This window comes from Epinephelus lanceolatus, chromosome 18 (genome assembly GCF_041903045.1).
Source record: "Epinephelus lanceolatus isolate andai-2023 chromosome 18, ASM4190304v1, whole genome shotgun sequence".
NCBI classification, from domain to species: domain Eukaryota; kingdom Metazoa; phylum Chordata; class Actinopteri; order Perciformes; family Serranidae; genus Epinephelus; species Epinephelus lanceolatus.
In genome coordinates, this window is record NC_135751.1 from 4,959,959 (window position 1) to 4,971,595 (window position 11,637).

General features: G+C 39.8%; 1 protein-coding gene across 6 annotated transcripts in view; it reads left to right on the top strand.

Moving 5' to 3' along the window:
* The window catches only part of nbr1b (NBR1 autophagy cargo receptor b), a 55,996-nt gene extending 49,151 nt beyond the window's left edge, over positions 1-6,845 (top strand). For all 6 annotated transcript variants that reach the window (XM_033644112.2, XM_033644113.2, XM_033644114.2 and 3 more), the window contains one exon: positions 263-6,845. In XM_033644112.2, coding sequence (XP_033500003.1) covers positions 263-436 — 174 coding nt within the window. In that variant the 3' untranslated portion in view covers positions 437-6,845. The remainder of the gene's footprint in view (positions 1-262) is intronic.
* Positions 6,846-11,637: the final 4,792 nt, after the last annotated feature.

Consider the following 11,637-nt stretch of genomic DNA (forward strand, 5'->3'; position numbering starts at 1 on the left):
AATTTGCTATGAGATGGAAAGCGCTGTGTGCTTGTTTATAACATCATAATAGTGGTGATGAGAGACTGTGGACAGAGCAGACTGAACTTTTCTCCAAAAGGTTACCTGTTGCTGATCAGCTGTATTGATAAAGTATTGGCTTTTTCCTCAAGGAGGTTTTATTGCACTCACAGTAACAAGCGTAGTTGTCATCAGCTCAAGTTATCTTTACCTCTCTGGCATGTCAGATTTCATGGACTGATAAGATCTTCTTTCTACACAGCCTCCAGTGGATTCTTCCACCCAGGACACCATGATGGCTGTGCTGGTGGAGATGGGTTTCGGTGACCGGCCGCTTAACCAAAGGCTGCTGAAAAAATACAACTACAACTTGCTGGACGTGGTCAACGAGCTCGTTCAGATGACTGACAATGACTGGTACTCTACACGCTACTGACAAGACAGAGAGGAAGAAGTGTAGGAGGAAGAGAGAAGGAGAGGAGGAAAGACTGGAAGAGAGGAGTTCAGTTCTGCTCATCTACCTTTTTGCCTTCCTCCTTTTGCCCATCTCTTGTATAATTGGAACAGTTGGATGGAGATCAGTCTACTCTATGACCATATAAGAAGACATTCCAGCAAACACTCTGGATCAAACACCCACTGTCTGTAGTATTACTTTCAGCTTAGGCCTTGATAGTGGCAGGGCAGCTGCTTTACATAGGAATTTAAGAGAGATAAAGAAGGAGACACATTCTTAAAGTCTCAGAGGAGCTATGTGTAGCATTTAGCATTTCCTAAAGTTTAGACCACATATCCCATGAGTCCAACCTCAGCCTACAAAGAGGGCCTTGCTCCATTTTTTGAAAAGCAAGGAGAAATATAAAAGGTGTCAGTAACAGCAAATATTTATTTTAATGTGACACAGTATGCTAATGTTAAGTTGTGTTACCATCAATTCCTGAACAGTTTCATTTCTATGCTGGAAAGTAATGTAACATAATTTACAGTTTGTGTAAGATGCAGCTTTGTGGCTAGCAGAGGTAAGTATTTCCACATCAAAATAATCATCGCTATGAATTGTTAGTGTTGAAATGCTACACATAGCACGTTCCTGCTTTGCTCTTTTACCTGGGACACTGATGAAGTACAGAGCAGTGAGATAATATAGACATCCCAGTTAGTACCATAGCGGGGAGATCCACATCATAGATCACTGTGGTACAGTACCACTTAGTCAGAGCATGTGTTCACATGCTAGTCAGTTACACATTGAAAATCCACACTGAAGTAAAGGTGTGCTATTGCCATACACCAGACAGCTCAGAGCACTGATATACTTCCTTTTAGCTATGTGTTTGTGTGAGCATGATGGTTCCTTTGGCATGTTGTTTGTATGCATCCTCAGAAATGACCGTTGCACATTCCCCAAGATGTAGCTAAGCTAAGAGAATCTAATAGAGGTAGTCATTGCTATTTCTGCAATGGCCTTGACATTCAAAAAAATAGTAAACTTGTGGAGTATCGCCATGTAATGTTTACATTGTGCAAAATCCAAAGTTGAAGATTTTATAGTGTTGGCCAAGGACAGTCTGGACCTATGCTGATGTAGTGTTCAGGTAACAAATATCCTGGGTCTGGGTAGCAGAACTCTAGGCCCAGGTTTGGACTTAGGTTGGATTTGGTTATTTTAAAATGTGCCAATTAACTGAATTCATTTTTGTCACACGGTAGATACTGTATGCAAGACAAAGAGTGCAGCAATGTGTTGCATTAGTTTGGCAAGGTAAGCATCAGTTCATAGCTTGGGTCAAATTTGGCAGTACCAGTTGGTCTCTGTCGGGTCTGGACTTGAAAAGCCTGTTTACACCTGGTATCAGCATGTGTTTCAGTGATCTGAACACAAGTGAACAACCAAGACACATTGCTTTTCACACGTGTTTATCATGCGTCTCCAGCTGACCACTTGTGTTCAGATTTCGTTACTTCCTTTCGTTACGGCCCTGTGCACAGTTACTATATCCACACTCTTGCTAACTGCTCATTAGCATTCTCACTAGTCACCTTAGCAGTTGTGAAGGTACAGCTGGACATACTGCTGTCAGCAGAATTCAAGACATCTCCTTCCACTGGGCAAATTGATGGATGGTCATGCAAAAATTCGTCCAACTGGTCCTTAAATTGACAAGTTAGAGAGTGTTAGCGTGTTGACACCAGAACAACCACCACGTCGTGCATTGATGATGTAGTCTGAACGGCTAACCATGACATTCTTACCCTAACCAGTCCCGCTCTTCAGGCCTAAACCTAACCAACCCAACCAATGAAGGCAACAAGGAGTACTAAATAATCAGAGAGAGATATTGTGGTTGGCAATGCCTTTGCTTTCTGAGGAAACGCATATTTGTGTAGGGGATGCATCAGATGCATTAGCGTTTACACTAGAAAAGATTTGTAGTCAAATGCATCCCAGAGTGGTTTGAGTGATCTGATCACAGTGCATCCTGGTGGTTGTTTACACCTGTATTTAGTGCTGTCCACTTGTGATCGGATCACCCAAGATGCATGTCAATACCAGGTATAAACAGGTAAACTAATGCAGGTATGGGTCGGATTTAGATCTCCGCTTTAGGCCTGTGAGGTATTACTCAATGTTCCCCCTTGAGGATATTCTTTTTAATCATCTAGGCTAGGGTTGGGGGACAATAGAATATACACAATGAGTTGATAAATTTAACAGAGGGAACTATATGTCTCCTGTTGTGCCAGGCTTGTTTTTGCAGGCAGCGTTGCAAATCAATGAGCTGGACTATTTAGTGACAGTATTATCCCCCTTTGCCACCAAAATTAGAACGTGTACGCAGGTTTTTTTCTAATAAAATAGACAACAGACTCTATTGCTAGTTGACCAGAGCTATATATATGACTCTGCAGCAGACGAGCATGCCTTTCTTTTAGTGGTGTGTTACATTTGACATCATGGGCAGGCTGGAAAACAGGTTAGTAAACTGTAGAAAGCAGCAAGGAGGCCTGTGAAAACTCTACGGGGTTAATTCTTTTTAGTTATATTTTACTTATTTGGTGTCTCTTTCAAACTTGGTGCAGACTAATTTGGATTGATGTTTGAGCACTGCTTGGACAGAGATGGGCAGTATTTTGTGGTGGCACGTCATTGCATCTCACCAGTAATGGTGCTAAAATTAGGACGTTCACCCAAGTGTTGAATTTCCATCAGTGCTGATTGGAGCCAGAACCGATAAATACCCGTGACTGCAGAGTAATTTGATCTGTGTGTAAATGGCAATTGTAACCTTTCCTGTTACATACAAAAGTCAGATGTTGGCTGGTGTTAGTGTTTTTTGTGCAGTGGGAAAGGGGCTTTAGATTTTTGTGTGATGTGACTTTTGATTATGTGAGCAGTTAGAAAATACCTTCATATGTCATGTATTAAGTTACTAGATCGGCCCAAATCAGACATTCCAATCTGGTTATTTTATCCTTAAACAATTTGTCAATTGATTTTCCAGAAATGTTATTGGAAAATTCACCTACTCATGAATTATATCTATATTGTGATGTAGAATTATATTTACCCCTGGTATTGTACGCAGGCAAGTATGTGATTAATTCTACCTTATTTGTGTTGGAGACATTTGTCTATACATTCATGTTGGTAAAAAGCAAGTATATCATGATCCTCAGAGCCTGGTACAAAGTGATTCTCTGTGCTCATTTAGGTTCAAGTATTGTAGAGTATGGCTGCATTCTTCTTAATATGATCATTTTATAAATTATGCCTATATCACTGGAGGGTTTTCACACACCTCTCACTGTACTGTATGCATAATCTACTGACAATTACTAGATGACTACTGAAAGTAGAAAAAAACATTCCCCAGTGAACTTTGGATTTGGAGAGAGTGTTTGCACTTAAAAGTTTACAGGACACAGGGACCATTCAGTCAACATCAACTGTTTTTTTCCAGTATTGACTTTGCCCTCTTACACACATTCCCTGGACCTGTTTATTGTCTTAAACATATTAGCTAGCTCTCACAATAAAGATCCTCTGTTTTCCATGAATCTCCTGGTCAGAGTAAAGGTCTCAGAATGCTTCAAAGGAACTAGTTTGTACAATCTGTTGTCCTACTCATTCTGAATGGCCATACTTAAAGGCAGGGTGAAAAGTCTGCTCTCAGAGTCTCCTTCAAGTCTAGTGCTTAGGAAGCAGGATGACATCAGCAGAATTTTCTGAATGAGTTACCTGTCAGTCAATATGACTTCATCTACAGCTTTTGGTTAATTTGTACCAAGCCAGTTCATAAAACATGAAACAGACCAGAAATAAGAGCTCCAGTAGGTCTGTTTTCCCCCTTGGTACAGACTATAGATTGTATAAAATAATGGACAAAGCCGCCATTTCGTCACCCACTGATTTGTGCACTCCAGTTTTGAAGCCTCGGGTCGGGCATTTTGACCATCGCCATCTTAGTTTTTTGGAGCCAAAAGTGACGATACTTTGACAAGGGGTGGAGCCTACTTTAACGTTAGCTGTTAACTTGGTTAGCGCAGTGCATTTACAGCTACAGTTAACCGTGATAATGCTAATGCTAAATTTTACCAGAGAAAAACAGGATTCAAACCATTCAACCAATTGTTCTTACCAGAAGAATCGAATATCCAACTCCTTAAAGGGTCTTTTAGTACAACAAAATGCTGAACAAGACTTTTTTTTAGGTGATGAAATGTTACTTTCATGAACCGAAAACACAGTTAATAGCGACAGCTACGGCTACAACTATCCTTTGTGAATCTGGGGTTACACCATGGAGACATTTCTAACCAGCATTATCATTGTGATAGCAACTTTTCAATGGATGGCACCCACTTGTCACTGAAAGCAGCCATGCCCTTAATTATGCATAACTTTAAGCCTTAATTACAGTTTCAAAGGTGAGTTAAATAAAGACTTATCTGCGTGTAGTTGTCATGAATGGGAAATTTAGCTAGAGAGGCCAAAACTGTTTTTTGTACCAGGCTGTAAACATGTTTATTTCTGCTGTTAAGTTGGGCATTTTAATATGAGGGCCTATGGAGAGTGACTCGCTTTTGGAGCCAATCTCAAGTGGCCATTCAAGGAACTGCAGTTTCTGGTATTTCCATGTTGGCTTAATTTTTCAGCCCTGAAGTTTGTCACTTGGTCCAAACCAAATAAACCAAACCACAGTAATGAAAGCAATCCTAGATGATGTAACAAACTCTTCCTTTGAAGTGTACTGAGGTTAAAAATATTAAAAATGAAGACGCTCCCTGGATTTTGTTCACTGTATTTCTCTTTTAACATCACGTGTGACACAGATCTTTACAAATCAGTCAGAGAGAAATGGCTGCTTTAAAGTGACTGTATTTATCTGAGTCAGATGGGGTGATGACCTCAGATAGGATCCAGCTACGCTGAGTTGAATCCACTCAGCAAAGCTCACGTGTCCTTATATGATTTTGTACACCTGTCATCTGTCTTGTGCTTCTTTAAAGTGATCTGGTGTGGGGGCTAATACTCCTAATGGACATGTGCTTCTTTTGGTAGAGTATGTACAGTTACAGTGAGGTCATTCCATCTTAAACTGGAATCAAACAGTGTGTAACAATGTGAAAATGTGTTTGTTTTTTTCCCTTCACATATGTATGAATATATACAAAAGCTCCTAGTTGGAAGCAATGACTATCAGTTGACTTTATTAGTTTAAGTTAAGATTGTTTAAGGTGCTTTAGCTTTGAATGCTTGAAGACTGTTTGGTGATGATGTTGTACTTATAGGCTTACTGTGTGGTGGTTGAATTTGCTCTGCTGTATGTGTGTGTTGGTGTTTTTCCTTTGGAAAAAAAAGTTACCAGATTGATTGATTGATTGAAGATCGTCTTTCTGTTTGCCATTAGGGCAAAGACTTGAAGGACTTAGGTTTGGAGTTGAAGACATGATTTAAAAAAACAGTACTTGTAGGATTATGATTAATTTTGTGTATATGTAATACATAAATGAGTGGTCCAAAAAATATGTTAATTCTGCATTTTATTTTATTTATTTATTTTATTTTTATTTATTTTTTTTGCCAGGCTGCAAAGTCAAATAAAAGTCACTGTAATCCATAGACACAAATTCTACAATGAAGTTTAAAGGAATAATTTGATATTTTGTTAAAGTTGCTCATTTGCTTTCCTGCCAAGAGTTATGTGAGCAGCAGGAACAATGAAAAAATACCTATCCCTAATTTGATCATGTCTTGGTGACAAGTGTTTTAAAAGGAAATATGGCAATGACACATTTTATGTTTTTTGTTTTTGTTTTTTTTTCCGTTTTGTTGTTTGCTTTTTGGAGGTGTCCTTTTAGTTCATCTCCTGCTACATATACACAGTTCCTGTAGTAAACTCATATCCATCATAGTTTACACGAACTTCTCATCATGTATTCCAGGATTTAGTGTACATTTTGCATCATCTACACTCAACCAAATCTCGCCACAGTCCCTTTAAAAGACATACTGTTCCCCTGTGCGTAATCAATGAAACCCTGCTGCACATGTCTAATCCAAACTCCTACATGGTGAGATGGAACCTGGCTGAAATGTGCACTCAATGAAGGTGGAGTGTTTCATATACTGTACTGTATGTCATTTTGCTTTAAATTGACATGTATGTGTTCCATAAGGGACAGTCAGGTGAAATATTTTCATATCGGGGTATGAATACAAGTGAAGTATTTATAGAGGAAGAGAAAAGCTGGGTAGTTTGAGCTTTTTTTCTGTGTTGCACTTTATGAACATGGTTATGATGTACAAATAGTCTGTCACCAATTAAAGTCATTACACTAAGGAGGGATTCCTGAGTCATTTTCCTTTGTAGTGGTATGAAGACATAACACTGTCTGCTAAAGGACAAGCATGGTTCTCAATAGGAAGCACAGTCCCAATGAGGACATGGGGTCACCAGCTTTACATACTGTGTAACACTCAGTCCAGTTGCCAGAAGAGCATGTTGGCATTGTACATTTCTGCAAACCACGAATATGTTACATGTGTATGTTTCATATGTATCATATCAATGTTTCTAAAGTAACAGTATATGAGCTGACTTTGTCATCTGGAGGTTGAGGGAATGGTGGATGAAGCGACATCTAGACGAGACACCTGTAAAGTCGCAAACCACTATTGAAGGCCAACAAACTACAATACTGGTTGTGATTTAAGGAGGCATTCCTGTGTTTCCAGCAGCTTTTAATGCACCAAAAATGGGTGTTTAGTAGCAACCCATTGCCATTTTTCCAGCAGGGATAGTGCCACAAAAATCTTTTTCTTTTTACTGAGACATCACTGCTTTTCCAGTAGGGATTGTGCCCCCAAAACTGGGTATTTGAAGCCAAATAATGTTCTTTTCCTTACCATAACCAAGTGGTTTTTGTGCCTAAACCTAATCATGTTACCAGAGAATTGTTGAAATGCAAAGTTCAGACATATTCACTACATAACTTAACTTGGTTTGCAGAAACGTATAGAATGCCAAGGTTTTTGTTCTGGCGACAGAGTTGTAAGACTTAATGTTGCATCTGATTCAAGAAATATTGAAATATTTCTAACTGGATAATAAATCCCTTTTTATTATCCACTATCAGGCCAAAAGTATGTAGACACCCTTGTCTATATACTGTAGTGCGCTTTTGCTCTGGGGCTTAACAGTAGAAAATTGTCCATTAAATCCCAGCCCATATTGCAAGGATAAAACATGCAAAAGAATAACAATTTGAGGTAGCACTCAGTGGCATCATAGACATAACTCCCAGGGGCCCTAACATGGGAAGAAGCCTGGAATTAAAAGTTTGTTTTTATTTTCAGCTTTTAAAATTCATCTTATGAATGTCATATGAAACTAGTTGTATAAACAGTTCATTACAAATTATTCCAATAACCACGAAAGTTGCATAGATGCAGTCGGTATTTTTAGAAAGCCAAAAAAAGGTGATATATTTTTATTCCCAGGGGAAAATCAAAGCATTTACTACCACGCTGAAGAGTTGCTGTGTAGCTTTGTGCACGTCAAATAAATTTAAAAATCCAGAGTTAAAAGGTATTTCTCACCCTGTTACTTACTTTCGCATGTTTAAGTGTTTATGTGATTAATGGAAACAACATTTTTTGACACTGGTCCAGTACTGAGCAGTCAGGCTGCAATGTAAAACACAAGTGCCCGTTTTTGCCACAGACATGCTAAGATTAATGTCTGACAAGATTGTGGAAAGGATCCATACAGAAACAAACCTTTTTGGTGAAGAGAAAGATCCTTTTTGTTTAAAAAGAAACAGTCCCATAATCACTAATCACTATCGCAACACACCAGACATCTAAATATACAGTAATTTTATCTTTGTAACACATGCTTCATTCAAAGTCGATGGAAACAAAATAAAACTCACAGAAACCATCCTAGTTTGTTTTTCTGTTTGTCTGTTTTGATTCGCACAGTTAGATGTGAAAATTTGCTGGCTCTATTCACACTACAGTTACTGTTTATTTACACAGTGTCTGGTGGGTTTGGCGATAGTGATTTTGGGGCTGTTTCTGGATAAACACAAGGGATCTAGTGCTTTATCCAAACAGTATTAAATTGTTTAGCCACTAGAAAAAGTTGAGAGCCTCCAAGGACCTGTAGTTGTTCGGGGTTTACAATTCCCTGCGTGATAACATTATAGCACATTGTCAAAATGTAGGCTAATGGTGTTTAGTATGATAGTGCTGCTCTACTGTCTTGAAACATGTACAGAATTCAGTAAAACAGGATGCTAGTCTATTACATCATAGAGTCATAGGGTACTGACATTAGGGTAAATTTACTCATATTTTGTAAATGTAATAGTGTTCACACCCATGATTCGAGATGAGATGAAACCACTTTAGAATGTAAAAAGAAAAGCTGCAGTGGTGTGAACTGGCTGGCCAGCTCGACTCAAGCCGGCCGATGTCACCTGCAAATCAGCTGGTTAAGTCATTGGCCGCTGGTTTAAGAATGTAAAGCATGTCACCTGTTTCAACAGCCAATCGGCCTGTGGTGGAGTCACCAGTCAAGTCAAAATGACCGCAGATGGCGTGTTCGCTTGCTGCGGCAGGTGCTCCAGTGTCAAACGCTGGGTTGCTGCTGCTGCTCGTTGTTTCTCGCCATTTCATCACGACCACAAATGCAACTGTGGCCAGTATCTCACTATTACTATCTTCATTCATATTTTAAGAAGCTACAACATATAGAGAGCCACAAAATAAGCTTGAAAAGCTGGAAATCAGAACTGAAGTACAGAGAGTTGTTGCATAGATATGATACACTGTCTCATCCAGTTGCATTGTGTGAATCAGCACATGCCAAGTAGTTGCCTGTAGCTGCCTCATCTCGTCATGAATCTTTGTTCTGAACTGGGTTTCATGTGATTTTAAAAACCGCACTTGCCAGCATTTAGCCTACAGGCTGGGGCAGGGGCGAAAATCCCATTTCTTAGTTGGGGGGGACAATAAACAGTAAAATTTTAGAGAATAATTTCGGGGGGGGGGACAAGGAAGAAAAGTTGTAGCCTGTCTGTTATACAGCATTTTTTACCGCAATTTGACGCTTTAATCTTCTCTCTATCTCTCCAACAGGCAGGCATAGGACCTTTCTTAGCACTGGCTGAGTCCACCTGCACATGTCCAGATTTAAAACAAAATGACTGAAATCAAATTAACATGTACACATCGACAACAGTCAGGTGCGTTGTGCTGTCCAAGGTGCTGAGTGTGTCTGGAGCAGAACAGGTCTCTGTCTCCCCGTGCGCAGTAGTGTGAATATTTATGCTATTAAGTAAACGGAGAAAACATGTCTCTCATTGTTTAATAGCAGCAAAACAATAAGGCTTCATTCATCAAAGACAGAAACTCGATCTCTCTCCTTCTCTCCCTCTTTTTTCTCTGGCTCAGGTGTGTGGCTGCAGGAGCAAACCGTTTGGGTTTCTGTTTTTTTTACCGGCAGTGAGATCATAACTTTAAAAAATGTTTGAATGAAAAGTAACCAAAAAAATGTGTAATACTGAATATTTCATTTGTTTACAAGGTATTTTGAATTTTGAAACCTGTTTTATTGACCTGTTCATAATAAATTTTTTTTTTTGGACTTTAAACATTTATCTCAGCATTGCAAGTTATTGATAACAAGAGAGTCAAGACTCAAGCCAGCAGCAGCCACATGTAGAAAAGTGGATATACAGTGAATGTCTATACTTATGAGAAATGGCTTAACAACTAAACATTTCCTGCAATTAAACTGGTAAACTGGTTTATAAACAGTGTGCTGCGCACCTCACAACCGTGCATAATAGTCATGGGTAATGACCGCTCCTCAACGGTTAAACTGCACGTCTTTCATGTTTGTCTCACTGACAGGTGGAGAGCCTACAGACAGGTACCCATTAGCTACGAGCCGCTCCGCCACTGACTGCTCTTGTCCTGTCCTCTCTATCACTAAACTCTGAGCTTAATCATTAGCTTTTAGCTTAGCAGCACTCGTAATTGAGTAGGCTTTTAAACAATGCAGGAGAAATGTTGTAGACAGTTTATATTATCAGCCTGGGCCTGGGGCTTGTTGTAACAGTAAATGGGATGTGTTGTAACTTGTGTAGCCTAAGTTAAACTGTTTCTGTGTGAGTGAACATCTTACCCTGCGATGCGCGATGTGAGCAGCGGTTCCAGCCACTGCTACTGCTGCCAAGCAGCCCCGCCCGTTGGAAAGAGTGTGGGATATACCACTACTAGGAATGGGAGGGGGGGACTAAATCTTTTAAGATTTAAATAGCACATTATTGCGCAATTATAATGAGCACCGCTTACATTGTGCTTTCAATAAATACTACTGCATTGTTCAAAAATTATTAATTGTGTCTCAAATTATTCTAGGGGGGGTACAGCTTTGCTGCAGGAGGGGTCATGTCCCCCCTGTCCCCCCCGGGATTTCCGCCCCTGGGCTGGGGGAAAGGACTGTTTTCCTCCATGCTGACCACGCCCCCCAACTATGATCACACACCGACTGTATCTTTGTTGTTGATTTATTAATTTTGAGAATAGATGTATTGAAAGTGGAGGTGGGGGCAGGGGGGTGCACTTACATTCATGTGCACGGGGTCCCAGTATTTGTGCCACCCCCCATGGGAGCACTGCCATCACCTCACAGTTCATATGCTGTCAAAGGCCAATTAAGACAGAGGGAAAATGCTGAATAACAGCTTAGCTCAGCTTCCAAAAATAGCCAGGATAGGACCGGAACTATGGTTGATTTTCACTTCAAAATAAAAGTGGAATGACATTTGGCAGTGTCATGTTAGCACAGCCAGTGATACTTAACCTGGCTCAGTGAATTTTATTTTGATGTTTTGTTGCTTCACTGCGCCAAAACAGAAAAAAATGCCAATATGTTATTCAGGGCAAAATGAAAAATGAACTGATATCAGCTGGTACCTGCTGCAGAAACAATGCTCCCACTTAGTGTTTGGGGGTTTTGGGGGTGGGAGAGGCATTAAAATAAGAGTTTCAGCAGTGGTGGAAGAAGATTTCAGATCCTTCAGTAAAGTAAAAGTAAAATTCCTGCACTGAAAATTTTA